Source organism: Pezoporus flaviventris, unplaced genomic scaffold, assembly GCF_033815535.1.
Source record: "Pezoporus flaviventris isolate CSIRO_AGI_PZ_B2104156 unplaced genomic scaffold, CSIRO_AGI_Pfla_v1 ptg000057l, whole genome shotgun sequence".
NCBI classification, from domain to species: Eukaryota; Metazoa; Chordata; class Aves; order Psittaciformes; family Psittacidae; genus Pezoporus; species Pezoporus flaviventris.
Window position 1 is genome coordinate 7,179,055 of NW_026892605.1, and position 24,923 is coordinate 7,203,977.

A 24,923-nucleotide genomic window follows, 5' to 3' on the forward strand; every position below is an offset into this window, starting at 1 on the left:
AACGGAATAGACCAACGATACGTCATTTCCCTGGCAAATCTGGGATTTCTCTGTGTGTGTGGTAGCTGGTTATGATACATTGGATGACTGTGCTGCTGACTGAAATTTGTTCTTTCCTTTTCCCTGGTTAGGGTTAGGAAGGAGTCTCCACTGATGCAAAATGTAGCAATTTCTTCTTTAGAAAGACCATTAACAATGAGTAATGTTTCTTATTTTCAATGGGCTTTGCAACTTTCTTGTTGCTATAGGTGCAAAGTGGCAGTTCTGTGCAGATATTCCTGCTGCTGCTTCTTCAGTGCTTGAGTGACCCAGATAGTTCTTACCCTTCTGAACTTCTGTTTTCATTGGCAAATATTCACAGGCTAATTTTCTTTGAAAGTAGTTTCTTTGGGCTTCTTCCGCAACTACGAATTTGTTTAGGCTGTTGCTGAAGGATTTAGCAGAAGCCTTTTTCCAGTCCTTAAACCAGGATTCATTTGCATCTGACTCATCCGCAATGTCAGCAGTCAGTCAGTGGAAGCTGGTTTGAGTTTAGAATTGCATCTTGAAATTTGAAGATACTCTGTTTGTTTCACTAAGGGTACCGTATCCATCTCTGCTGTTTATTCCTCTTAGTTCTCCTTTGGTGTGAAGTTGAGAAGTGCTGTCTTTCTTACGGGTTTTAAGTTTGTACGGAAGTGGCTTGCCTGAGCCTCACAGCTGGTTATTAGCATTACTGGGAGAGGCGAAAGCTGTGTTGGACCAAGACTTGCATGCTCTGTATGGTTAGAAGTTAGAATACATAGTCTTGAGTGCTGGAAAGCTGCTCACAAAGTTTGAAGAATTACATTAACTGGAAAAATACAACAGTTCATAAGTCTGTTTCTTCTAGATCAGTTTTTCTTTGCTTGAAACTATGATTTAGGACCCTCCTGGTTCTGATTATTTCAGAGTAAACTAAATTAAAGAACTCTACTTGAATCTAAAGGGTGCAAGAGAACTGCTTCATGTTTCTTCTTCAGTAGAGGTTTTACTGGAAACTATTAATTACTCTCAAAAAACTTAAAAACCTCTTCTCAGGCTCCAGGATCAGATTGCTGATTGCATGCAAAATAAATCAAGGGAAGAACAAGTACAATATAGCAACAAAAATACTTTTTCTCCCAAAGGATTATTGTATCTCGAAGTTTGTTGGAGACCATGTATGCTCAGTTCCATTTGGATGTTCATTCAAAGTAAGGCTCAGTCGCTATGAAACAGACTGAGCCTCCTGAATCCTTTTTAGCTTTTGAAAAGAAGATCTTGCTGATTTTGTGTGTGTATAGCAGGTACTGGGAAGCACTATGTACTGCCTCAGTTCCCTACAATCCTGCAATTGTATTATTGAGGATTAGAAACAGTTGCATTAAAGCAGTGTTGGTAGTAAGTTGTGTGTGTGGGAGGGTTGTTTGCTTTTTAAACGGTTGCAACTCCATGCCACCTGATACAATACATGCTGCTGCATGCTTTTCATTATTGATAGCTGTGCTGTGGGAAGATACTTTAGAGCAGAAAACATAGTGTACTTGTCCAGTATATCACACCTCCAAAAGGCAGCGATGTATGGGAAGAACCCACGGCAAATTGAATCGTTACCTGTTTTTTATTATGTTCAGCTCCTGCCATCTTTCACTGCAGGTTAGAGATAAAAAAACCCCAAAATTAAAAAAGTAGTGTTATCAGGGGTTGCTTAAGAGGTTTTGTGTTAGTGATGTGCCCAACATCAAATAAGAATATTACAACAGATGCAGTGGTAGAATTAAATTATTGAAGACAGCTTTAGCGTTAGGTCCTTTATTCTTTTCCACCATATGCTCACAGGTATAACCAAATGGTGGTCTAATCGCGCAACCTTTTCCTATCCCTTTCTCTAAAATGTGGTGAGCTGCTATAAAAAGGTAGAGCAGCAGAAGTGGCTGGGAGAATCTGTCTTTACATGTTGTCCTGTAGCTGCACCACTAGATATAAGCAGGAGAATCAGACAACAGTTACTTGTTTTTGTTTAGGAGAGTCCACTTTGGGAGAGCCAAGTCGAAAATCTGGCTGTTGCCAAGCCTTAACAGGTAGGTCATTTGTTACCTGTGAATTGCATATTGATGTTTTAAAATAATGTCAGTAAAATACTTGAACAGTGCTTGAGAAACTATTGATTGTATTGGGGAAAATCACAGTTATTGCATAAGCTGAAGTGGAATGTGCCACTGCTCTTTCTGCTTGTTTTATAACTTGGCTGAGGAGACCGATTTTATTCAGAAATAGCCCATAGCATAGTGCTGTGGTCCAAAATCTGGAACTCAATGCCATATAAGGTATAGCTGCAATCAGTTGCAATTTTTTTTAAATGATTACACATGAGGACTGGAATTTGGAATATGAACATGGTTATTAGCACATAAATGCTATTCTGATGGTTTGCTAGTTTAGACAAACTAATTTTGTTGATGGTTAATTGTTTAGACAAACTTCATTTTAGCAGAGTTTCTAACACTCTTCTAGTATCTTGCAGTACCAACTTATGAAAGTTTTCACACTGGCTGAGCAAAATTATTATAGTTTGGATTAAAACTAATACTATTCTCAGATGAAACATCACTGTTTTGACTAACAGAGCTAGTGAAATTAAGGGGAAGAACATAGGTAGTATTGTAAAAAGTCTGTCACATGTCACTAGCATTGAAGCTCTTGTTGCTCTGTGTACGGTTTTACTGATACTGCTGTTTTAGAGCCAAGTAAGGATTCCTAAATAGCCAGCAAAGGTCCCATTTGTCTAATTAGCACCTCTGCTCCAGGAGCGGCTTGAAATTCAAGGCAAACACAGGAGTATGTGAAGCACTAGGGTAATCCCAGTTTAGCTGCTGCTTGCTAACTCTAGTTTGTAATTACTGAAAACCAGGTATGGAGTATTAGCAGGAGGTCAAGGAAAGGGCTGTAATAAACAACTGCTGCAACCTTCTGTCTAGGAAGGGCTTCTGCAGGACTATAAGGACCTGCAAGCAAGACTTATGGGAAGTAGTGCTGAGCACCAGATATCTTTCTGTAGCACTGCAGAAGCCACTGCATCAGAGTGGAGTGATTTTCATCTGCTACATAGTATGGAACAGCATTATTGGCATTGTACTTTGAGGGAAGAATGCACTTGTTTTTTCCACTCATGTGAAACTAAGGGTTTGCCTCTCTTAATACAATTGTCCTGGGCCCAGCTGACAAGGTCTATACTCTTCTTGTACAGTTCTTGTACAGGCTCTGAGCAAAGGCTATTCTTGCTTTGGAAAGCACTGGCAGAGCTCTTCATGACTGAGTTCAGAAAGAAGAGAGATTCAGTTACATAAATTAACGAGAATTTTTAGGCATGTGCTTCTCAGTGAAACACTGTATTTTAAAACTGTAAAGCACTGGAAACGAGTGTTTCATTAGTTGGACAGGTGAGGACTTACTGCAAATGATCATAGTTCAGCAATTAGAAATATTCTGGAATAGCTATCCTTTCTTTATGTGGTGATTAGAAATATCTCCATGCAGTAGAGAATATCCTCAGTTGGGCCACAATGTTATTTTACATGCTGAATTTTACATGAGTTACATGAAGATGTTAGAACGCAGGCGTCTGAACCTCAGAGAACAATACAGACTTCTCAAAAGTCAGTCTTTGCAGCTGAGTGCAGCTATCTGGTGTTCCCTAGTGTGGCAGGGAGAAAACCGTTAAGTGGAGCATGGAAAGCATCCCAGATAAGTGTAAATGAGATGTATCTGACCAAATATGAACTTTTCATGTATACGTGTCCACTTTTTAGCTTGCCCAGACCTTCTAGAAGGCCAGTGAAGAGGATAATTCTAGGACACTTTCTCAGGTGCAGTTTAACTGATCCCAGAATTGATCATTCAGATCAGATAAACTTGCCTATTCTTCACTAATTATGAAAGAGATTCTGAGGGCACAAATTTAGAGGTATATATTTACATTTGGTTCAGATGAATGCCACATCTGGAGTTTGATATTTGCATTGAAAAATACTAAATTATGGGTGGAGCACATTGAGTCCAATTTGCCCAGAGCACTGGGAGGTTAATTTTTTTGTTTGTTTGCTTCAGCTTGCAAGAATAAGTTTAACATCTGGGATTTATTTTTACCAGCTTTGCTAGACCCACAATGCCAGAGAGAAGACACTGGGGGGCAGGGAGGGAATGTGAAGGGATAAAAGCAACAGTGAAAAGTCTCCCTAAAAAGTAAGTCAATATGTGGCCTGTCCCCTATTGCAGGACTAAAGTAAGTATTGGTTTACATGATTAAAGTAGCAGTTTCATTGATAGCTGTTCTGTAAACAATTAATATGCAGCCACAAGATCCGTGGATGCTCATTGACTTTGCTAAATAGGATCTTCTGGGTTACTTCAGAGACTCTTCTGAAGACTCTGCAGTCATCTTGCTGCCATACTGTTGGGTGATGCTGCGTGAGTTCCTTTCCTTTCACAACCAGTAATCTGGTTTCACTCTTGCTTTTTAAACTTGTGCTGGTGACTTGTGTTTCAGCTTGGGATCACTGACCCTATGAGTCTTGTCAGGAGTTTTCTCAATCTCTGTTCCATTCACCACAGTCCAGTTTCCATGATGTGATTTTTTTGTACTTGTTTAGATTTGCATTAAACTCCTAGGAAGCATAGTTTAGACAAGAATCAGTGCACAAACAAGATAATTATTGCGCAGTACATAAAAGGGTGTTTGGTCAGAATTTGAATGGGTGGTCAGCTGGAATTTGGAAATACACTTGCTTCTCCTGCTGTAGTGATGCATATAGTGACTCTTCATGCTGTTCATGGTTTGTTGAATTCCCTTCTGTTTCAGGTCATTGCTGGAAGCTTGATAATACAGCATATGAGCAGTCAATTTAATTTTAACTCTCTACTGTTATCCATTACTGAATATATTGCATCAAAATGCAAGTCAGCTTCACTTGCATAAATCAGAATAAAAGACAAATCACTTCCAGTATTGCATTCTGTATGTTGCCAATTAAAAGAGAATAGTGTTTTTCACTCAGAGAGAGAGCAGATGCTTCTGATTGCGATGGTAATAAATGATTTACCAGTGAAGAATAGGATGGGGAAACATGGCTAATCAATGCCAGGAGATTACAGATCTTTAATTAAGCCGCCCACAGGCAGATTGGCCTAGCTGCCATTGTCATGGGAGGAAAGCTGATCCTTTCTAGTTTAGGCAGACTTTTCTCAAACCTTCATGATTTAGTATTCTGCATAGGTGCAAGTGACTGGTGCATCGAGCTACCATGGAAGGGTTTGAAACTATTTTTCTTCCTGGAAGTGCAGCTGTTTGGTTGGGTGGTTTTTTGGGGTTTTGGTTTTGTTTTTGGGTTTGGGTTTTTTTTAAGTATTCTGATAATTTTTTCTAGCAAGCTGAATCGTTTTTGTGTCTTGAGTCATCACTGGATCTCAGTGTGTCAAGTGTCTCTTAAAATCATGCTTTCAAATTCAGAAGGCTTGAGGAAGCTAGAGACTCAATGCTTTCTCAAAAGATCAGAGGAAAACCTTCGACCTTTACTGTGAGATCCTGCATAGTTAAATCCCCTGCTTATGTTACCAGTTGTGCTCCTCCAAATTCACGGGGGACTGCAGGCCAGCAGTGGTACATCGGACTTGGTTGTTCTATCCCACTGGCCTTGCTAAAGGACCTCAGCTCAAGCTAGTTGAAAATACAGAATAAATTAGGCAGTGATAACATTTCAGTGTCAGTTTTGATTTCTGCCGTTCCCTCTGCTAATACCTGTTCCTTTTACTCCCCAATGTTACCCTGAATACCTTGCTCTAGAGTCTTTGCATATTGTTAACTGAGATGTTAAATTAGACACCTTCTTAATCTGTGGTCCTTTTGTGGCCCATGTTTTCAGTCATCCCCTAGAAATGCCCGTCTGTTTCCACAAAGTTATAAAAGATAGCACAGCTCAGAGTTGTTTGTGTGATAATTTAGTAGTAGCCCTTTCTGCTCCTCTGCCCTCTGTGGGGGCTTGACCATTCCTATCCCTTTAAATCTCTGAATCTTTAAAGATGCTTTGGTGTATCAGTGATGAAAGGGCTGTATCCTACTAAAGCAGCTATATCATTCACTGAAGTTCACTTTTAGAAGGAGCAAGGGGAACATGAAAGGAGAGTTCAAAGATATTTCTTGCACCAACATGGCTTAAGCATCAACCTTTCAGAAAGCTTCTGGCTCCTGTCTAGCTCTACTCCTTCCACCCCACGGCAATTCAGCCTGGCATCCACCAAACAGCATTCACTCCAGAAGCATTTGGGGAGTTCATCTGAGACATAAGGATGTCCAGAATATCTGTCTAAACAGCACAGTAGAGTGCGGAGAAGTCTGTCCCACCAGAGAGTCCAGATCCACCCCCATCAGACCTGCCTGAACACCTGAGATCACAGTGATACCTACATCCATTCTTCTATGAAGACTTTCACATTTCCACCACTTCAGGCTGTCAGCCCTCAGAATTAGTCCGTGTCCTTCCAAATATTTTTCCCTTGAGAAACTTCTAATCAAGAAGTTTTAGCGTTCATTCTTGGGTTACAGACTCAGAAGTAGAATTCTGTTACAGTGACAGATGCAAAATAAAACAATATAAATGAAAAAGTTTACACCAGACCTTGTTACAGTTTAAAAGAAGACTAATGCATTGCTATTCTTGGATAACAACAAGCGGCCTGGGTCAGTGTGTCTGTAGAAGAACAAGCAGACAAACTTCAGACAGTTGGCACTGTTACAGGTTGGCTTTCTGTTATGCTTCTGATTCCTCATATTTAGTGTATGCTTACGAGATTCTGGAGTCTGTCAGGCATTAAAATATAAAAGAATCAATTGGTGACTAGTCATAGAGATTCACAGGAAACATATTTTTGTGATGATCGGTATCTTGGCCACCACTCAAATAGTTTGCAGGGTACCTCAAGAGATAAAGCAGGATCCATGACATCTTGCAGCTTTGGCTGTAACTTGAATGTTTCTTGTTTCTGTGACTGAAAGGTCTGTAGATGCACACATGCATCCCCATTGTGGCAAGTGGGTGTATATGGCGTTGTCAGATGATTTTTCAAAACATATCTCTATAGGGAGCCCAAGCAATAATTTTACTCCTATTGAATATTACTCCTTATTATTGTCAGCAAGAGTAGTAATTCACAATAGTAGTGCCATGTGTCTGAGTCACAGGTGCTGTGCTAGGTTCTATATAAAGATCACCAAAAATTTATTCAGTGCTGTGAGACTCTTGAGTGTAGAACAGAAGGCAGCAGGCTGGAATGGGATGTTTTCCATTGGGAAATGGTACATTTGACATACATTTTGGTGTGCTAACTTTTCTTTCAAGATACGGAATGGAGTTTTCTGTTTGATCATGTTTTTTTATGGGGCCTTTAGGTTCTGAAATCCAACTAGCAAGTTTCTGCAATTCTGTGAGTGCAGATGGTGTGTGTCACCAGCGAGGCAGTGTTTATACCATATTGACCAAAAATCCTTGTAGATCTCTTATGTGTGAAGGATACATGGCAGGTGATCAATAGAATGGGCTCCTATGCTCTCAACTTCTCTCTTTGGTCTCTCTGTCTCATCTACAGGAACATATAGAACCATAGAATAGTTAGGGTTGGAAAGGACCTTAAGATCATCAAGTTCCAACCCCCCTGCCATGGGCAGGGACACCTCCCACTAAACCATGCCACCAAAGGCTCTGTCCAACCTGGCCTTGAACACTGCCAGGGATGGAGCATTCACAACTTCCCTGGGCAACCCATTCCAGTGCCTCACCACCCTTACAGTAAAGAATTTGCTCCTTATATCCAATCTAAACTTCCCTTGTTTAAGTTTTAACCTGTGACCCCTTGTCCTGTCACTACAGTCTCTAATGAAGAGTCCATCCCCAGCATCCCTGTAGGCCCTCTTCAGATACTGGAAGGCTGCTATGAGGTCTCCACGCAGCCTTCTCTTCTCCAGGCTGAACAGCCCCAACTTCCTCAGCCTGTCTTCATACAGGAGGTGCTCCAGTGCCCTGATCATCCTCGTGGCCCTCTTCTGGGTTTGTTCCAACAGTTCCATGTCCTTTTTATGTTTAGGACACCAGAACTGCACACAATACTCCAAGTGAGGCCTCACAAGAGCAGAGTGGGGGGGGAGGATCACCTCCTTCGACCTACTGGTCACGCTCCTTTTGATGCAGCCCAGGATACGGTTGGCTTTCTGGGCTGCGAGCACACACTGAAGCCAGCTCATGTTAAGGTTTTTCTCATCAACGAACACAAAGGGTCACGGGATAAAACTTAAAACAGGGGTAGTTTAGACTGGATATAAGGAAGAAATTCTTTCCTGTGGTGTACTATGTGTTAAGACTGTGTTACAGTCTTCCTGAACTAGTAGAATTATTGTTTAAAGACATCAGGCAAGCACATCCCAACAGCTTCCCCAGAGCCTCATAAAATAATTGCTGAGACTTGAATTATGGAAAAAACCTCTCTGAAAAGACTATCTAAATAAGAAGACTGAAGGTAAAAACAGAGCTTCTTCAGTTACTGTGCATGGCTCTTGTCTTTAAATATTTTAAGTGCTTCTCAGTGAAAAGTAATCAAAGGCTCTGCCAAATTAATCAGGTCAGATTATGAAGGGAAACTAAACATGGGAGTTTGAACAATTTGGGCAGTAACTTCCTATGGAAGTCCAGAGCTTAAGGAGGAGGGTAGCTGGACTCTGCGTGGGGAGTCAAAGTAGAAGGGCAGCTGTTTTCCTTTCAGCAGCACTGGACAGACCTGTTGAAGCTGTAACAGGGCATGTGCCAGTCTTCATGTTTTGAAGAAAATTGGGCAGAATCCAGACATATGCTGCCAAACAACCATTTTCTGGGGGATGAGCCAGGCTTTGGAACGAAAGGAGAAAGTGCATCCTGGACTAGGAGTAGGTGGTGTGGCTCTGGGAGAACAACGAGCAGCACTGGGGAAAGCCTGCTGAGAGTAGTTTTTAACAGCCAGTTCCGCTAAACCACCTCTGTTTCAAGATCAGCTCTGGCAGAACCTGCCGTGGTTCTTCTCTTTCGAAGTATGGGTTGGAGATCTCTAAGTGCCACCATGTGTTGAGTACTGAGCATGGAGTAAGGTCAAGTATCTTGCAAAGTGACAGAAGAGATACGAACAATGCATGTGTTTTGCATCTGAGCCTAGAGCAGGATTATTCATTGCCTTTGGAATCTGCGCATAGTTTGTTGTGATGTAGGCTGTCAGATCCATTCCTGCTGCAAATAAATCAATGAGGTTAAGCAAGGGATGTGTTTGATTCAGTGTTTGTTTTCTGGTTTTCATTGTTGGAGGGAAGAAGGAAAAAAGATGTAGCAGTACACATTAACTTGAGGAAATCTTGCCTGAATTTTTTTTTGGACGAATAAACCAGCTGTTGCATGGGTAGTGCAAAAACATTTTTCAATGGTAGCATTTCCATTACTGATGCTTCAATGCCTTTGTCATGATCTAGCATAATCCTGTACAAAAATCATGGTTCTGAAAATGTCTGTCTCAAAAAGTTAGTCTCATATCTCAGTAGTAAAGATTTTTGCAGTAAAATTATGGCATTTAGCTGTCCAACTCTGACTAATCATGAAAGCAGAATGAATAGCTCATTGTATGTACTATTTTTGTAAGTTCATCTTTGTGAGGGATGAGTTATGAATTATTGATGATTCAGTTTGAATTCGTACCTAGATTTGTTTCTAAACAATCCTCTGACCACACAAAAAGATATTATAGATATATGAGTTGAATATACCTCTCTTTTAAAGAACTCTTAAGTTCACTGGGATTCTGTCAGGACTGTATTTGATCTAGTCTTTATTATTTTCTATTTCTTTCCATTCTTACCAAGTTTTTCAATTTTCAGTATTCATAGACTAGGAAGAAGCATGCTGAGTAAGAGCTGAGGATACTTAGCCTCTTTTAGGTTTGAGTAAATTTACTTTTTCAGTAAACATTTTTTCTACATAACTTCCTGAGCATATATTCAAGAAGGTGTTTCATATGCAGACATTTGTCTGATCTGTAATAAAAGTGTTTTCTTATTCTTTTGCGTATTTTCCTACATATCACTGTACTGGTTTTGCATAAGAAGTATTATACATCCTTTAGAAACAAGCTGCTGAATTATTAGAAGTGCTGAACATCTGTGCCTTTTCTTAAGTTGAAAGGGATTTTCGTAATTTGTGAATTCCTGAAAGGTGTATTATGAGGATTTCAAAACATGCAGGTTTTAAAAACAAAACTTTAGCATCCTGTGAGCAAAAGAAGATGTGACAGCAGAGGCTTTAACAGAAAGAAAAAAGAGTCCTTTTACTATAGCAAAATACTTTTTCTCACCTGGCTGGTTCAAAAATGAATTAGTGCTATTCCCCCCCCCCCCCCCCCCCCCCGATAAATAGCCCACTTCTTCTCTATACTTTTTTTCTGCTATCAGATACCACATTTAAACCTAAAAGGCTGACTGCTGCTTTTAAGCAAGACAAAATGAAATGCTTTTATTCCAAATTGTATTTCCAAAACAGAAAAAGGAATCTCTCTGTAGCCAAAGAACTGTTTTGAAGGAAAGTCTTAATTCTTGCCAGCTTAAAATAAAATCAGCTTTTTCAACAGACAAAAGCTATTTTTTGTTACAGAAATATTCTACAAAGGAAACAAATGCATACTGAAGCAGTTAAAAATCAAAATTCTAAATTAATCATTTTTAGACTGAAATTTATCCGTTTGATCCCCATAGATGACCTGTATGACTGAAACTTTTTCTTCGCAAGCATATGAAAGTGTGTCCCTGCGAACACTTTGGAAAAGGGACACATTTTAGTGGAGGCTGTTGCTGCTTGCATGAGGATTTACGACCTATGGGTGTGCAAAGTCAGGCCCCTGCTGTGAAGTCCCAGAAGGGCATCTTGGGCTGATGTTATGGCTAAAAGGAAATAGAACCTGGAGTGTGAGAAGCACAATAGACCAGGCTCCTAGGACTGCAAAAGCAACCAAGAAGGCTAAGCACCCAAGCAAGAAAGCCTTTTTTTTTCTACTGGGAAAGCTCCTACATGGGCAGCCCCTGAGCAGTAGAATGGAGTTTCCATGTTATAGTGGAGCTCATAATTTGCCAGACCCTTGGCTTTGTTGAGTATGTCGCTGATTTTCAGAAGGAAATAATAGTTAACAGTGGATTCCTGGGGAGAGGAAAATAGGGACATCTTGACAGGCTGTCTATTTCTGAGCTGTGGGTGGTATTTTTCTATTTAAAAATGTGGGACTAATCTTCCCTATATGGATTTATCCAGGCACTTCTTGTACCCCTCTAAAACATTTCTGATTTGCAGTTTTATGTGGCACATGCTCCTTCAGCATAAATATGTCTTGGATGGAAAAAATCTTCTGTTGCCTGCTAATGTCTTTTGAAGCTCCCTATCTCCTGTGCTGGAGCAGACAGCAGTCATAAACTCTCCACTTCCGCTGTGTTGTGTCACTTGCTGCTTCCCCATGATGCCTCTTGTACAGCCTTTTCAGCTGCTCATTATACAGGCCATTGCTCTGGAGAACGTTGAACTTGCCGATGTCCTGTCAGCTTAAGGAGGACCTTAAAGTACTCAGCACCTTAGGTTGCTGGATTTCATCAGATCAAGCTCCTGCTGGGGGGGGGGGGGGGGGGGGGGGGCTTGGCATTAGCAGAGATTTGGTGCTAGTTTTAGCATAAGTAGTTTACTTAGTTACTGGTTTTGTACCAAATACATATATATCCTGCCAAGTTTTGAGCTGAAACTTGACTGTGAGTAGATTGAGGAGTATTTGTCTTCTTTTCTTTCTGTGTGCTTTTTGGTTTTTTGTTTTCACAACTTGGATATCGAAGTATGGGTCATCTCTCTGTACCTCTGGGAGAGTTGCTAATTTTCTGCCTGCAAGGTAATTCTGATGATATATGACTGCGTGCACCTCATATCAATGGAAATGGCTTTCAGTCAGAATTCAAGCTTCAAGGGGGAGGTTTAAATCAAGTTCAGAGCTGATTTTTTATGCTTTTAAACAGACATGGAACCCAGTACTGAATCTGATCATCCTTCAGCTTTGGCATGCCTGGGAGCTGAGAGTTGTACTAGATTTGTAAAAACATTTATGGTGGTATGCCAGATGCAGTCATAAAATCACTTCCTTCTCCTTTCTCAGGCAGACTGAAATAACAGGGAAAGTCAGGTGAGTGGCATGTGATTTGCCTCAGGCCAGTAGGAGTTCAACACTTCTGCAGTGATTGCCAGTTACCAGCAGCTGGTTCCCAGATTGCCATGTGCTGAACATCAGCTGTGCTAGAGACTGGACTTCATCCACCAAGTTCTGGGACTCAGCTGAACTTAGTTCTTATAGTTTCATTTAGTTTCTTCTCTTCTTTCCTTCCACATCCTATTTATTACTCTCAATCCATTTCAAGGCACTGATTGTGATGCAAAATAACCTTTCCCGTGTAGTGCATCTCTTGACACTGATACCCTAATGTGCCACAGCTGCCCTCAATTGAGGACTGAATTTACCTGTTTTATAAGATATTTGATTTTGACAAGTGCCTTCCTCCTTCACTCCTCCCCTGTGATAGCACAGCAAGCTGCAGCTTGAGCACGGCTCACAGCCTTTGGAAGGCTGTGCAGAGCAAACAGAGCAGCTGTGTTCTCATAGCACCTGTGGAAACAAGGACAGTGTGTTTCAGGCTGCAGTTCTTGAGCAGAAGCCACGATCCCTCCTGTAGGCACTGAGCTAAAGCTCAATGTCACAGTGGTGCTCGGACGTAATCCTTTGGTATGTGGATACCAACCATTTAAAAAGGCTTTGGAAGCATAAATGATAAGTGAAGAAGAGACTGAAGGCATTAGTATGGGTTGCCTTCTAGGTCACCTTGATGTGACACTTTCATAAGTGGTGAATGACCCTTCCTAGGCGTGCTGAAATTCATTCATAAGTTCCAGCTGTGCTGTGCAGACAGAGGCTTCATGAGTTTGGAGAAAAGAGAGGCAGAAGCTTTCCTCCCCACACACCTATGATCACAACTGTAGACTTAAACCATGCTGTTTGCTTTTGACATCTCTGCCTGCTTTTGGGCTGCATGGAATGAAACTGGGAGAATAGCATCAGCAAGGTGGGATGTAGTCCAGTCTGATGTTGCTTCTCCTCATAGACTTATGTGTCTTCAAGCAAAATAATTTCTGTGAACTGGAAGCAATTGGGCTGTCACCTTCTCTTGCTTTGCTCCTGAGGAAAGTAAAGCTCCTGCCAGGCTTCCATCTACTGGAAAATGGGATAATCGTGCTTTCTTACATCTATATGCACATATTGTGTCAGCTGTCATCATTTGTATCTCTGCTTTTCTGGCTTTTGATTAGGGTTCCTGTGGGTCACAATAATACAGACAATACTTGTCAATAGAAACAGTGCCGCTTGTCATTTGAGCTAATATTTGCATTTAGTTATTCTCTAATAAAATTTGAGCTCTGCAGTATTAACATTGTCATGCTTACTAGCTTGAAATTAGTTTTAGAATATAAGTGAGCAGGAAGCCAAAACAGCCATAGTGCTTTCTGTCTCCAGGAATAGAAAACATGTCTGTTTTGTGAATCCTCTTGCTTGGGTCTTATTGTTAATAGAAAGTACAGTTTAGGTAAGGAACCTCTTACCCAGCTGGTGTTTGAATCTTTACTCTTCAACATTACACAGGCTTTAAATCATCAAATTTGATCTGCTTTGCAAGCTATAAAAGTTTACAGGCTTCCAAATCAAAGGTTCAGAATATCTCATCCTGCCATTGAAAGTCTCAGAGGGGATTTCAAATTCTGTGTAGTACAAACCATTTTTAAAGTGTTTATTTTCATTTTCATGAGAGGCTGTTCTGATATTAATGAGATGAAAAAAAAACCCTATTTGTACAATGTAAGCACCTTGGATACAGTGATTTCTGACCAAGTTTAATTAGAAAAATATGACTTAAATGTTCCAAGAGTATTTTCCAGGAATAAAACAGCTGTTGCTTTTTCCTACTCTCCCAACCTAAAGGTCATTTTTTGAGGAACTGGACAAACTTTTTGCCTTGTCTTAGAGCAGACACCCTTGCCAAGTCATTTTTGGATGCCAAATGAAATCAAAACATACTATTCTCACCCTCCTGTGAGTCAAAGTAAGCCTCTTGCACCTGGAGAAACAGTGTTTTTTCTGGAGAAATCATGGATAAGAGGAAGAGTCAAAGACTGAAAAATTCTGTGTTTTTACCAAAGAGTGTCCTTCAGGTTTGATAGCAAAGTTTATTGATTTTTAATTTATCTTTAACCTGCTGTTAAATTCACCCTGAGCTAAAGCTTGGGCTATGTTGTCTTCTTTTCATACTCCTTGCTTGATGGAGAACCCCATTTGACCTAGCTGATTTTTGCAGTAGGAAAATCTTCTGGGTGTACTTTATGTCCAGGAATGATGTACCTTGCTGTGCGGATGGTACAACAGACTTGTTGGCCATTGAGTGACAAGGAAATACAAAAGGAGCCCCAGGTCTCTCTCAGGAGTGCTCTGGGCTTCTGAGCTCTTGGTAGTCTGTCTCTCAGCTGCAGTGTGGAAATCGCACTGGTAAGTAGAATAAGGGTTCAAACTGTGTTTGAGTTAATGAATTAAGAGTTAGTTGTGCCATGCAGTCTCCCTGCTGGAGGCTTACCATGCATATATATAGCCGCAGCCAGCAGGGTACGTACAAGGGAATATATGAACAAGACACTTGGAATGTTTCTTCTAAGGATAGTCAGAAAATAGTTGGCAGAAGTCATAAATGTTTACAGTGGAAAGTTAAGACTGATAATGGAGGACACCAGGACCTGAAGTACTAACAAAGATGTGTTTTAAGATTCCGTTTCAAGTTGTAGTTTTTCTTGTGAGTGCGCTCAAATCCCCACAGGAGAATAATTTCACAGATAATTTCCGCAAGCATAAATGAACCTAGACAGGCTGCTTCAGCTCTGTAAGAGATGCAAAGCCCACAGTGAGTTGGAGGTCCATAGAAATTATTCCTGGCTATCAGTATTACTTGATGAACTCTTTCTGTGGCACAGCAGAGGAGCAAATACACACAGGATTTGGACTGTTCGCTTCTCTTAACCATTTTTATAAAAGGTGGATTTGTAATGCCTTAGCTTCTTAAAATGTATCTTAAATACCATTCATCCAAGTCCCCATCTCCACTGAACTGTGGGAAGGAGAATGAGTCTGTCCTGCTCAAGTGCAGTGAAAAGAAGAAATGAAGTTTCTTGTGGTCACCAGCAAGCTGATGCCATAACCCAGAGTAGTGATTCTGTGTGAAGTGTTTCAGCTGAGTGATCATGTACTGTAACTGAGTGGTAACTGATTGACATGACCATAGAAACTTGACTTTCCTCCTTTGCTGAGGATGTGTCCCCAGCCAGAGTATGCCGGACTGATGTCTGACTGTTAGGAGCTGGAGGATATCAGGCACTTCTTTCTCTTTTGATACTTTATTTTCTTCTACAGAAGTCCGCCTTGTTGTGAATTTGTCTTTGCACTGATATTTTTTTCCCTTGTCCTTTGTGTCTGAACTTTGAGCCTGCAGTGTGGAGCACTTAACTGCATGTGTCTGAACTTTGAGCCTGCAGTGTGGAGCACTTAACTGCATGTTTTTGACTCTTCAGGTCATTTTTTTAGCAGCTTCTAAAATATATGAGTTTGCAAGCATGACAAAAGAATATAAAATCTCTTAATATGATAGTATTATATTCTTGTTACTTATCTTGTCATCTTAAAAATAAGCTAGTTCAATTTTGGACCAGAGCTATGTTAAACTAGAAGGCTGTGTTCCAGTCTTAACAGCATCTTTTTCACCAAATCCTGCTAAAAGCCTTTTTTTTTTTTTCCGTAGAACTTTGTAAGAGCTAAAGTGTTGTCCTTTTCTGTGGGTGTTGTTCATAAAAGTCTTCTGTCAAATTTCTCAGTACCTGAAAAATCAACCTCCTCTTTCTGCCTGACCAATGGTATGGCAGGTCTATTCTTTGTAGCATGAGGTGAGGACGTAGGTGAAGATCTCATCTGGATGCTCAAGTCACTGGGTCTGTGTTGTGGCTGAGATATGAACAGATGGTAACCCGAAGAGAAAGATTCTTGGGGAAAAAAATGACATAATTAAGTCATAAGCTGAAAAAAGAAAATAAACTTAGCATGTGTAATATTTACAGATAATTTACTTCAGTTTTGATTGTTTGCAGCTGAAGGTCTCTGGTGATGCGTGTTTCCTACAGCACAATTTTTTCTCTAATTAGAAAATTCTTTTATTCCTACTGAATTTCTCTTACCTGCGTTACAGTTGTAATAAGCAGCTGGAACAAATTACTTTAAGGCAAGCTCAGCATCTTGTCTTATTTTTGTTTCATATCGCTTGGAAAAACTCACTGTGTTTTCAGAGTCCCATCACTACCCTATTGTCAGAAATACTGCTTTCAGTAAGTTACACACTGTTCTCACTACAGATGCTGTTTTTTGGCATTATTGTCAACATACTCAGTTATATAGCTTTAGACTGCAAATTGTTGTTTTTTCCCATCCCTTTTTCTCCTGACATACACCCACTAATTCCAGCCCCTCCTGTCTGGGATAACATTGCAATTGCAAAACCTTAGCCAAGGCTGAAGCTGCTCTTTTCCCTTCCCACAGGATTCAGTGTCAGCTCCCCACATGGAATTTATTGGAAAAATTCTGCCAGGAAATACATTTTGACAAAACCTCTGAACTTTTGCCCGAAAGAAATACGTGGAAAAAAATCTGCTTTCCCCTGGAAAAATGCAGATTTCTACAGAAAATTAAAAAAAATTGGTTGAAAACTTTGATTCAGAAGTGTCCTGGGATCAGGATCACAAGTGTCCAAGTGACATGCAAGTGGGGGAGATGCAACATGTCCAGGGCTCTTTGTGTCAACATAATGAGGCGCTTGAACTAAAAATCCTATTAAGTAATGTAGCAGCACTTCCAAATACACCCTGGGAAACATTACCAGCCAAAATATGTCAGAATTTTGGGGATGAAAAGGAAAAACAGAAGGAGGGGACAGAAACAATTAAAAAAGAAAAAATATCTGTGGTAGATTCTTAGATTTTCTTCTGTAGGCATCCAGGGAAACAAACACAGACATCCCACCCCACATCACACACACTCCCACCTCATCCTCTATTTTCTGGCCATTTCTATTACTATTTTATATGGTAGCTTTTCATAAAGAGGTTTAAATGAGGGAAACTTGGCTGCAGTCATTTTTTTTTTTTTTGTGGTGGAAACTAAAGTGTAATGAGTGTAAATAAGGCTGGCTTATTTCTGATGGGCTTTCATAAGGGTGCTCCTTTGTGCATTCTGAGGCCGTGTGAATGCACTCAAAAGTAGATGATACTACAAACTGCTAAAAAGGACCAAAAAGCCTGTATTGTATGTATACATACATAGCATGAAATCTGATGGAATTTAAATGAAAAATTCTTGCTATGATATATATGAGTCATACAAGAACAGATACAGAGAGCAAAACTAAAGAAGTACTTAATCAGCAAAGGGAATTTGGCTGGTTCTGAGTGCTTTGAAGTAAGTTTAACGTGAAGGTTGGTGGTCATTTGTTCTCAGCATTTCATTCTTGGTGTATAGCCTGTGCAGGATGAAAGCACAAGTAGAAAGCATGAGTTCAGTAAGTGCTGGGAGTCTCTGGAAACTGGCGGAAAGTACATCTGTGTGCTGGAAGCAGATGTTTACAGTCATTTATTCCCAAGCAGCACTGGTGTGCACAGTGCATTTTCCACTCTGATGTCCTTAATTGACTTTACTTATAAATTTACACAGGTATCTCTATAACACTTTACAAGAGCAGCAAATTGAATTAATAAAAACATATTATTTCCTCCAGTAGTTTAGGATTTTAAATATAAAATACTTCTTTTTTTACAGTAATGGACTATTTCTGAGAGAATCATGTTTCTCATGGTTAAAATCACGATAATTTTATGCATTATTGATAATATACAGGATGTTTATACTTCCAACTGGTAGATCATGTAATTGATGGATTTTCAGATTTTTTTTTATTGTTTAGAACTTAATTGTGTGCGCTTTTCTTGATGATTCTGAACAGGAATGAAAATCGTGGTTTCTACCTGACAGCCAATCAAAAAAATAATAATTTCAGGATAAACAAAGCTTTTGGATTTTGATTAGGATTTTGATTTAGAAGACATACAATTGCCTAACTCAACCTTCTAGTTACTTCTGGCAATAGCCATGAGAAGAAATTGTCTCTTGGAGGGTATTAGCTCCTCTTCTTGTTGTAGTGCAAAAGTGGAACTGCCGGATGTTTTCTGACGTTCAAAACCATGGTACTATATTTAGGGAAAAGTTTTGAGGCAGGTTCCAGAGCTGATCTTTTACATGATCTACCGTTGTGTTTTCTTCTCATCTCTAAGTTTAGGCATACAGTGAAGCCACTAGCAGGTAATGTGGAGCATGTATGTTTTACAGATTTTCAGAGGAGATGGAGTAATACACATTTTTGGTGTCACTCTTCAGTTACTTTTTCATTCACAAGTGTAATATGTGTATGCAGAAAGGTCTGCAGAAATGTTTACAGTTCCTGAGCCTCCCTAATAACACAAGACATGAAACATTTCTGTACCGCACTGACAGAACTGTATTTCAGATGCTGGTCTCAAGAACCCTAATCTCCTCTCTGACTGGTGGCTGAGAGCAGCAATATAGACCACAGAATCTGTTCAGATCATTGTACTTTTTCTGTTTCCATCTTCTCTTCCAGCTCACTTTTTCTGCGTGCTGTAGCACTATGAGAACTACAGTTCCAAGACACATAAGGTGTGTTTTGATTTCAGGCTAGCAGCATGGATAGAGAATAGCCGTATGTTGAAACAGTCAGGGAAGAGGGGGTAGTCTGTTGCTTTGGTAACACACTGACTGACCCTTCAGAGAGAGAAAATCTGGCCTGTTTACAATAATTCTCTCTCTGTCAGGTAGCAGGGACCACAACACATCAGGGCAGCTCTCTTTCCTGGGGAGAGTGTAGATAGCTCTTAAATGCTGTGTAGGATATAATGGCATTTGTCTTATTTTTTTATTGCAGTGATGGTTGTTTCATCCATATTTCAGACTCTTTCAGAAATTCCTAAAGCAAAAAGTTCAAGTGAAAGGAAAGATTACTTATGAATATCTTGCTTTATTGGGGAATTTGTTACAGACAAAGTAGGAAGTTTGATTTAAACAAATTCTGTCACTACTAGAATTTAGGATCCATGAGAACGTGGAGCAATTCCTTTTTGTTAAGAATTGCAATCTGCCACCATACCTACAAGCATAGTACTTCGAAACTGTTCTGATGGATCTTTTGAATAAGAACAGTAGCACACCAGCCTTTTCTTTGCAGGCTTTTTAAATAGTGCGAGTAGAGCTGAGCTTTAGTCTGTAGACTGAAAACAGGAGAAAGTTTAGTACAACAGTGGTGCTTTATAAGTTGTTTTTTCAGTGAGAATTACCAAGTGCTAAATGTCTGTTCAGTCTCATAGTGAGTGACAGCTCTGTTGCATAAGTTAAGTCAAGATGTCCGGATCATGTTATCATGAGTTTAGAGGGAATATGGGCTCAATGTACTCTTGCTCCTTTTTCCTCCCTCCTCAGACTGCACTGTGGAGGGACTCATGGCCATAATTTCATGGCAGGAATAAGTAGGTGGGGATGGGAAAGAGGCAAGGATACCTTGTTCCCAAATATTTTGTTGCGTTAAGCCAAGAATTTGATGCGGATCACCAGCCTGCCAACTTTTAGCCTTGAAATCACAATACTGATATTTGCAGGAAGCAAGAGGAGTAAAAGAAAGAACCTTCTTGTCCAACGAACCACTTCTTAGGCTGTAGTTAAAACTGTTTTTCATTGGTCACTGTAAGGTCAGATCTAAAAACAGAGAAACTGCAACAAGCTGTGTGCCTGTAGTTCAGAGATGCTCAATCAGTGGGCTGTTTGGTACAGTTGACCTCTTTTTCAGTGCCATCCCATCAGCTGGTTCTGGGGACCTACTGTTGTTGAAAATAAACCTAGGCTTCTTCCTGTTTTATTCTGTGCTGGCAGTTCTGCTTCTAGCTTAGTTTTGCTACTCTATGGATTTAGTTGCTTTTCAATAAGCAGAGATTTTCTGATAGCCCCAAGGTGTCAGGAGCTGTTGTGGCAAGTTGAACTGTGAACCGGCAGTGTCCTGCAAAACCTGAAGTTTCTCCATGGTAAAATAGGCTTTCAAATTTCTTCATGCTCTACAGTGACTTCAGTTTGTATGTCAAGTTTGGGAGCAGCCTTTAACTTCCCAAGATTCAGCAGTCTGTAACCAACAAGTATGAAAGTTCTGGCTCTTATCAACCCTTTTTAAAGAACAAATGTTAAAGCTATCATACTGAAGTTACACATGCCCAAGGCAGCTTTCTTCAGGGGATATGTGACCCACAGACGTGGCCTTTTCCAGAAATTAGGGGATGTGAAAAATGTCCACTTCTTCTGCATGAAGTACAGGAGGACCTTGCTTCATGTAATAAAGAGAAGACAAGCAGAAAGGTGGTAATTACAACACAGAGAAGAACAGTGTTGCTAACAGTGTTTCTGTGCCTATTCAGTTATCTATCAAAATAAAGAAGCCTATGCAGCACAGCAATAAACAGAAGGCTACAGGGAGACCTTTTAACAGTCTTCAAATTTCTAAAGAGGGCCTACAAGAAACCTGAGAAGGACTTTTAGAAGGGCATATAGGGATAGGACAAAGAGGGATAGGCTTTAAACTGACAGAGGGGAGATTTAGATTAGATACTGGTAAAAAAAAATCCATTGTGAGGATGGTGAGACTGGCACAGGTTGCCCAGAGAAGCTGTGGCTGCCCCATCCCTGGCAGTGTTCAAGGCCAGATTGGACAGAGCTTGAAGCAACGTGGTCTAGTGGATGGAGAGCTGGATTTTAACATGCAGGCATTGCTGGAAGAGCTTGGGAAATGAGATAACTATTGATAGACTTAATTTTTTACATGATCACCCGGCCTTTCTTCTTACAGATGCAGCTTTTGACACTATAGTCCAGTGACTAATCAGCCTGCTGTGTAAAATCAGGGTCTGCAGTGAAGATAGATACTTCTTACTGGTTCTAGCTGAGTTAAAAAACAACAACAAAAAAAAGAAGGTCAAATAACCAGACTTTCAGAATCATAGAATCATAGAATACTTGGGGTTGGAAAGGACCTTAAGATCATCTAGTTCCAACCCCCCTGCCATGGGCAGGGACACCTCCCACTAAACCATGACACCAAAGGCTCTGTCCAACCTGGCCTTGAACACCGCCAGGGATGGAGCATTCGCAACTTCCCTGGGCAACCCATTCCAGTGCCTCACCACCCTTACAGTAAAGAATTTGCTCCTTATATCCAATCTAAACTTCCCTTGTTTAAGTTTTATCCCGTGACCCCTTCTCCTGTCACGACAGTCCCTAATGAAGAGTCCCTCCCCAGCATGGGAGAGGCTACTGGAAGGCTGCTATGAGTTCTCCAGCTTCTCTTCTCAAGCCCCAACTTCCTCAGCCTGTCTTCATACGGGAGGTGCTCCAGTCCCCTGATCATCCTCGTGGCCCTTCTCTGGATTTGTTCCAACAGTTCCATGTCCTTTTTATGTTGAGGACACCAGAACTGCACACAATACTCCAAGTGAGGTCTCACAAGAGCAGAGTAGAGGGGCAGGATCACCTCCTTCGACCTGCTGGTAACGCTCCTTTTGATGCAGCCCAGGATACAGTTGGCTTTCTGGGCTGCAAACGCACACTGAAGCTGGCTCGTGTTCATTTTCTCATCCACCAACACCCCCAAGTCCTTCTCCACAGGGCTGCCCTGAATCTCTTCTCTGCCCAACCTGTAGCTGTGCCAGGGATTGCTCCGACCTAAGTGTAGGACCTTGCACTTGGCATGGTTAAACTTCATGAGGTTGGCATCAGGCCACCTCACAAGCATGTCAAGGTCCCTCTGGATGGCATTCCTTCCCTCCAGCGTATCAACCGAACCACACAGCTTGGTGTCATCGGCAAACTTGCTGAGGGCGCACTCAATCCCACTGTCCATGTCAGCAACAAAGATGTTGCACAAGACCGGTCCCAACACTGATCCCTGAGGGACGCCACTCATTACTGGTCTCCAGCTGGACATTGAGCCATTGACCACAGCTCTTTTTTGCGCAGCCATCCAGCCAGTTCTTTATCCACCGAGTGGTCCATCCATCAAATTGATGTCTCTCCAATTTAGAGACAAGGATGTCGTGTGGGACAGTGTCGAACGCTTTACACAAGTCCAGGTAGATGACATCAGCTGCTCTACCCGTCCATCAGTTCCGTAGCCCCACCATAGAAGGCCACCAAATTGGTCAGGCAGGATTTCCCCTTAGTGAAGCCATGCTGGCTGTCACCAAGCACCTTGTTGTTTTTCATGTGCCTTAGCATGCCTTCCAGGAGAATCTTCTCCAAGCATAATTCATGGAGAGCAACTCATTCATTCCCTGAAAGCCTGCCCAAAGGGATTTGTAGTGTGAGTCAAGAGTGGACCACACAGTCCAGCCCATCTGACAGGTTGTGTAGTCTGACTGTGGAATTGCAGCTAGGAGAAGAATTACACTTTGCACTTACGAAACAGCTTCCTTTCAAGGCTTGTTCTCTGGGGAATGGATGCAAACCAGCAGAAGAAGAAGATGCAACTCTTTCGAATGTATCATGTTTGACAAATTGACTTTTGACCTTCCAGTGGCTTTACACAAATCTGTCTCAGTATACAGGATCTCAGATTATTAGGAAGTAATATTTTCTCTATTCCCCTTTGGACTGTTTTGCCTTTTAAGGTGCAAAGCAACCTTGATGTATGCAGCAAAATAATGGCTGAAAACCTGTTGTTTACATATTTCTGCAGTATAATGACTGGCTTATGAGAAAAAGTCAGGGAAGGTGATATGAAAAGAATCTGTTTTGTTTGTGATTTCCAGTCCTTTATAGTCGAGATTAACTCTTTTGTATTTATTTTCAGACTGGATATTTCCATCTGCCCCACGGGGATTACTTCATTGAGCCCATTAAAAAGCATCCACAGAAGGAGGGGACACCTTATCCCCATATTGTCTATGGTGCAAATATCCTTCAAAATGCTTTAAGGAGAAGACGGGTGATCCCAATGGAAAAACAACAAGCATGTGGATTGAATGGTACAAATATTGCTGGATTTCTCCCTGTTTGCTTTCTGCATCTTTTAAAGCAGCTTATATTTTCCAGTGTTGTGTGCCTTTCCTTGTGCCAGGCTTTTTAAAATTCTGTAAAAAGAAATTATGTAGCATGAGAGAATTTCAGTCAAAACACATCGGGCGTGACTAATATAGGTTCTTTTCTGAAAACTTCAATCCCCTTTACAGCTGGGATATGTTTTTCACACTTTGATCCTTTCTACCCCGACCGTTTGTTCTGCAATCATAACTGGTTGGTAAATTTGACTTGAATTCTTGACTATTTCTGGGATGACAAGAATTGCAATCATTATTTTTTCACAAAACAGTTCTCACTCCATGCAGATGCTGCATGATCTCAACGTAAAGTACTCCTCCTCTAATCCATGGTTTAAGTTTAGGATTTCTAAATTCTCTGTGATAGTTACCAGAATATTTAAAGACATTTATTTGGTGGTTCTGAAAGTGGAGTGCAGGGAATAAACAACAATGTGTTTTTTGTAGAAGTAAAAATAACTTCAATATTGGTGCAGTACTACTCAGCATTGTGTCTTTTGGGAAAATAAACTAATAAACTATCCTGGAAAGGCAGATTATATCTAGAGGGTAGCTGCCATCTTGAAATTACAGAGTTAGTAACTTTATTTATTAAAATATTTTCCTTAATTGACTTCATACCAAAACTTAGCGCTTCCGTTGGTTCTCTGATGTTGGAGGCCTTCAAGCTGAGTCTGCACCAAACTTTAGAAAAGGTACAGTATTGGTAGCTCTGATGAATAATAACCTAAATGATGTAAGCCCCAAGTTATGTACAAATAGAGATGTAGAATATCTAGGGGTGGTTTTCTGTCTTTCACAGGTTAATGGTTAGAGTAGCTGGATCTTTTCAAGGGGCTGGAAGAAGAGGAATGCAGGACTTTTTAATCCTTAGTCACGACTACTGCTGAAGTTTTACTGTGAAATATGTTTTATTGTGTAATATGAATTGATAAATTACAGAAGCAAACAAGAAGTCAGCTCCACTAAATTTCATGTGACAGGATATAATGATCATTGGTTCCTCTAAAGGCCTAACTTTTAATTTGTATGGTATGTTCTGTTATCTCACTTCTGTTGTAGCCAGCTCTTCAACAAGGTTAGGAAAAAGAAAGACATCAGCCTCATCTCCTGTTTGCTCTATACGTTGTCACGGCAATTGCTCTTGTTAGAAGTGAAATACAGAACAAAAAAGGAAAGTGACCCAATTCTTGCTTTCTGTGTTAAATATATTTATTGTATGGGCTTTGGGGAATAGTTGGTGCATAAATAAATTTTAAAGCGGGCAAGTTGACTCTTTTCAAGACCTTTGCACTTCGTGCTATAAAATTTGATACCAGAAGCCTAGCACGCCCACGCAATATCACAGATGTCCCAGAGTAATGTCTTTTGGGATCACTTTAAAGCAAAATGATTTCAGTTTACAGTTCACATTCAGTTGTAGAAAGGAATTATGTTTTATGAATTAAATATCATGACCAGTTTGTATTCTCAGCCCTAACTTTGTCCTCACTGGGATGGGGTTTAACTGATGAA

General features: G+C 40.5%; 1 protein-coding gene across 1 annotated transcript in view; it reads left to right on the forward strand.

Annotated features, from left to right (window-relative positions):
* The window catches only part of ADAMTS12 (ADAM metallopeptidase with thrombospondin type 1 motif 12), a 155,935-nt gene that overhangs the window by 34,439 nt on the left and 96,573 nt on the right, over positions 1–24,923 (forward strand). The window contains exon 3 of the mRNA XM_061469538.1: positions 23,162–23,336. Within this exon, the coding sequence (XP_061325522.1) occupies positions 23,162–23,336 (175 nt within the window). The remainder of the gene's footprint in view (positions 1–23,161; positions 23,337–24,923) is intronic.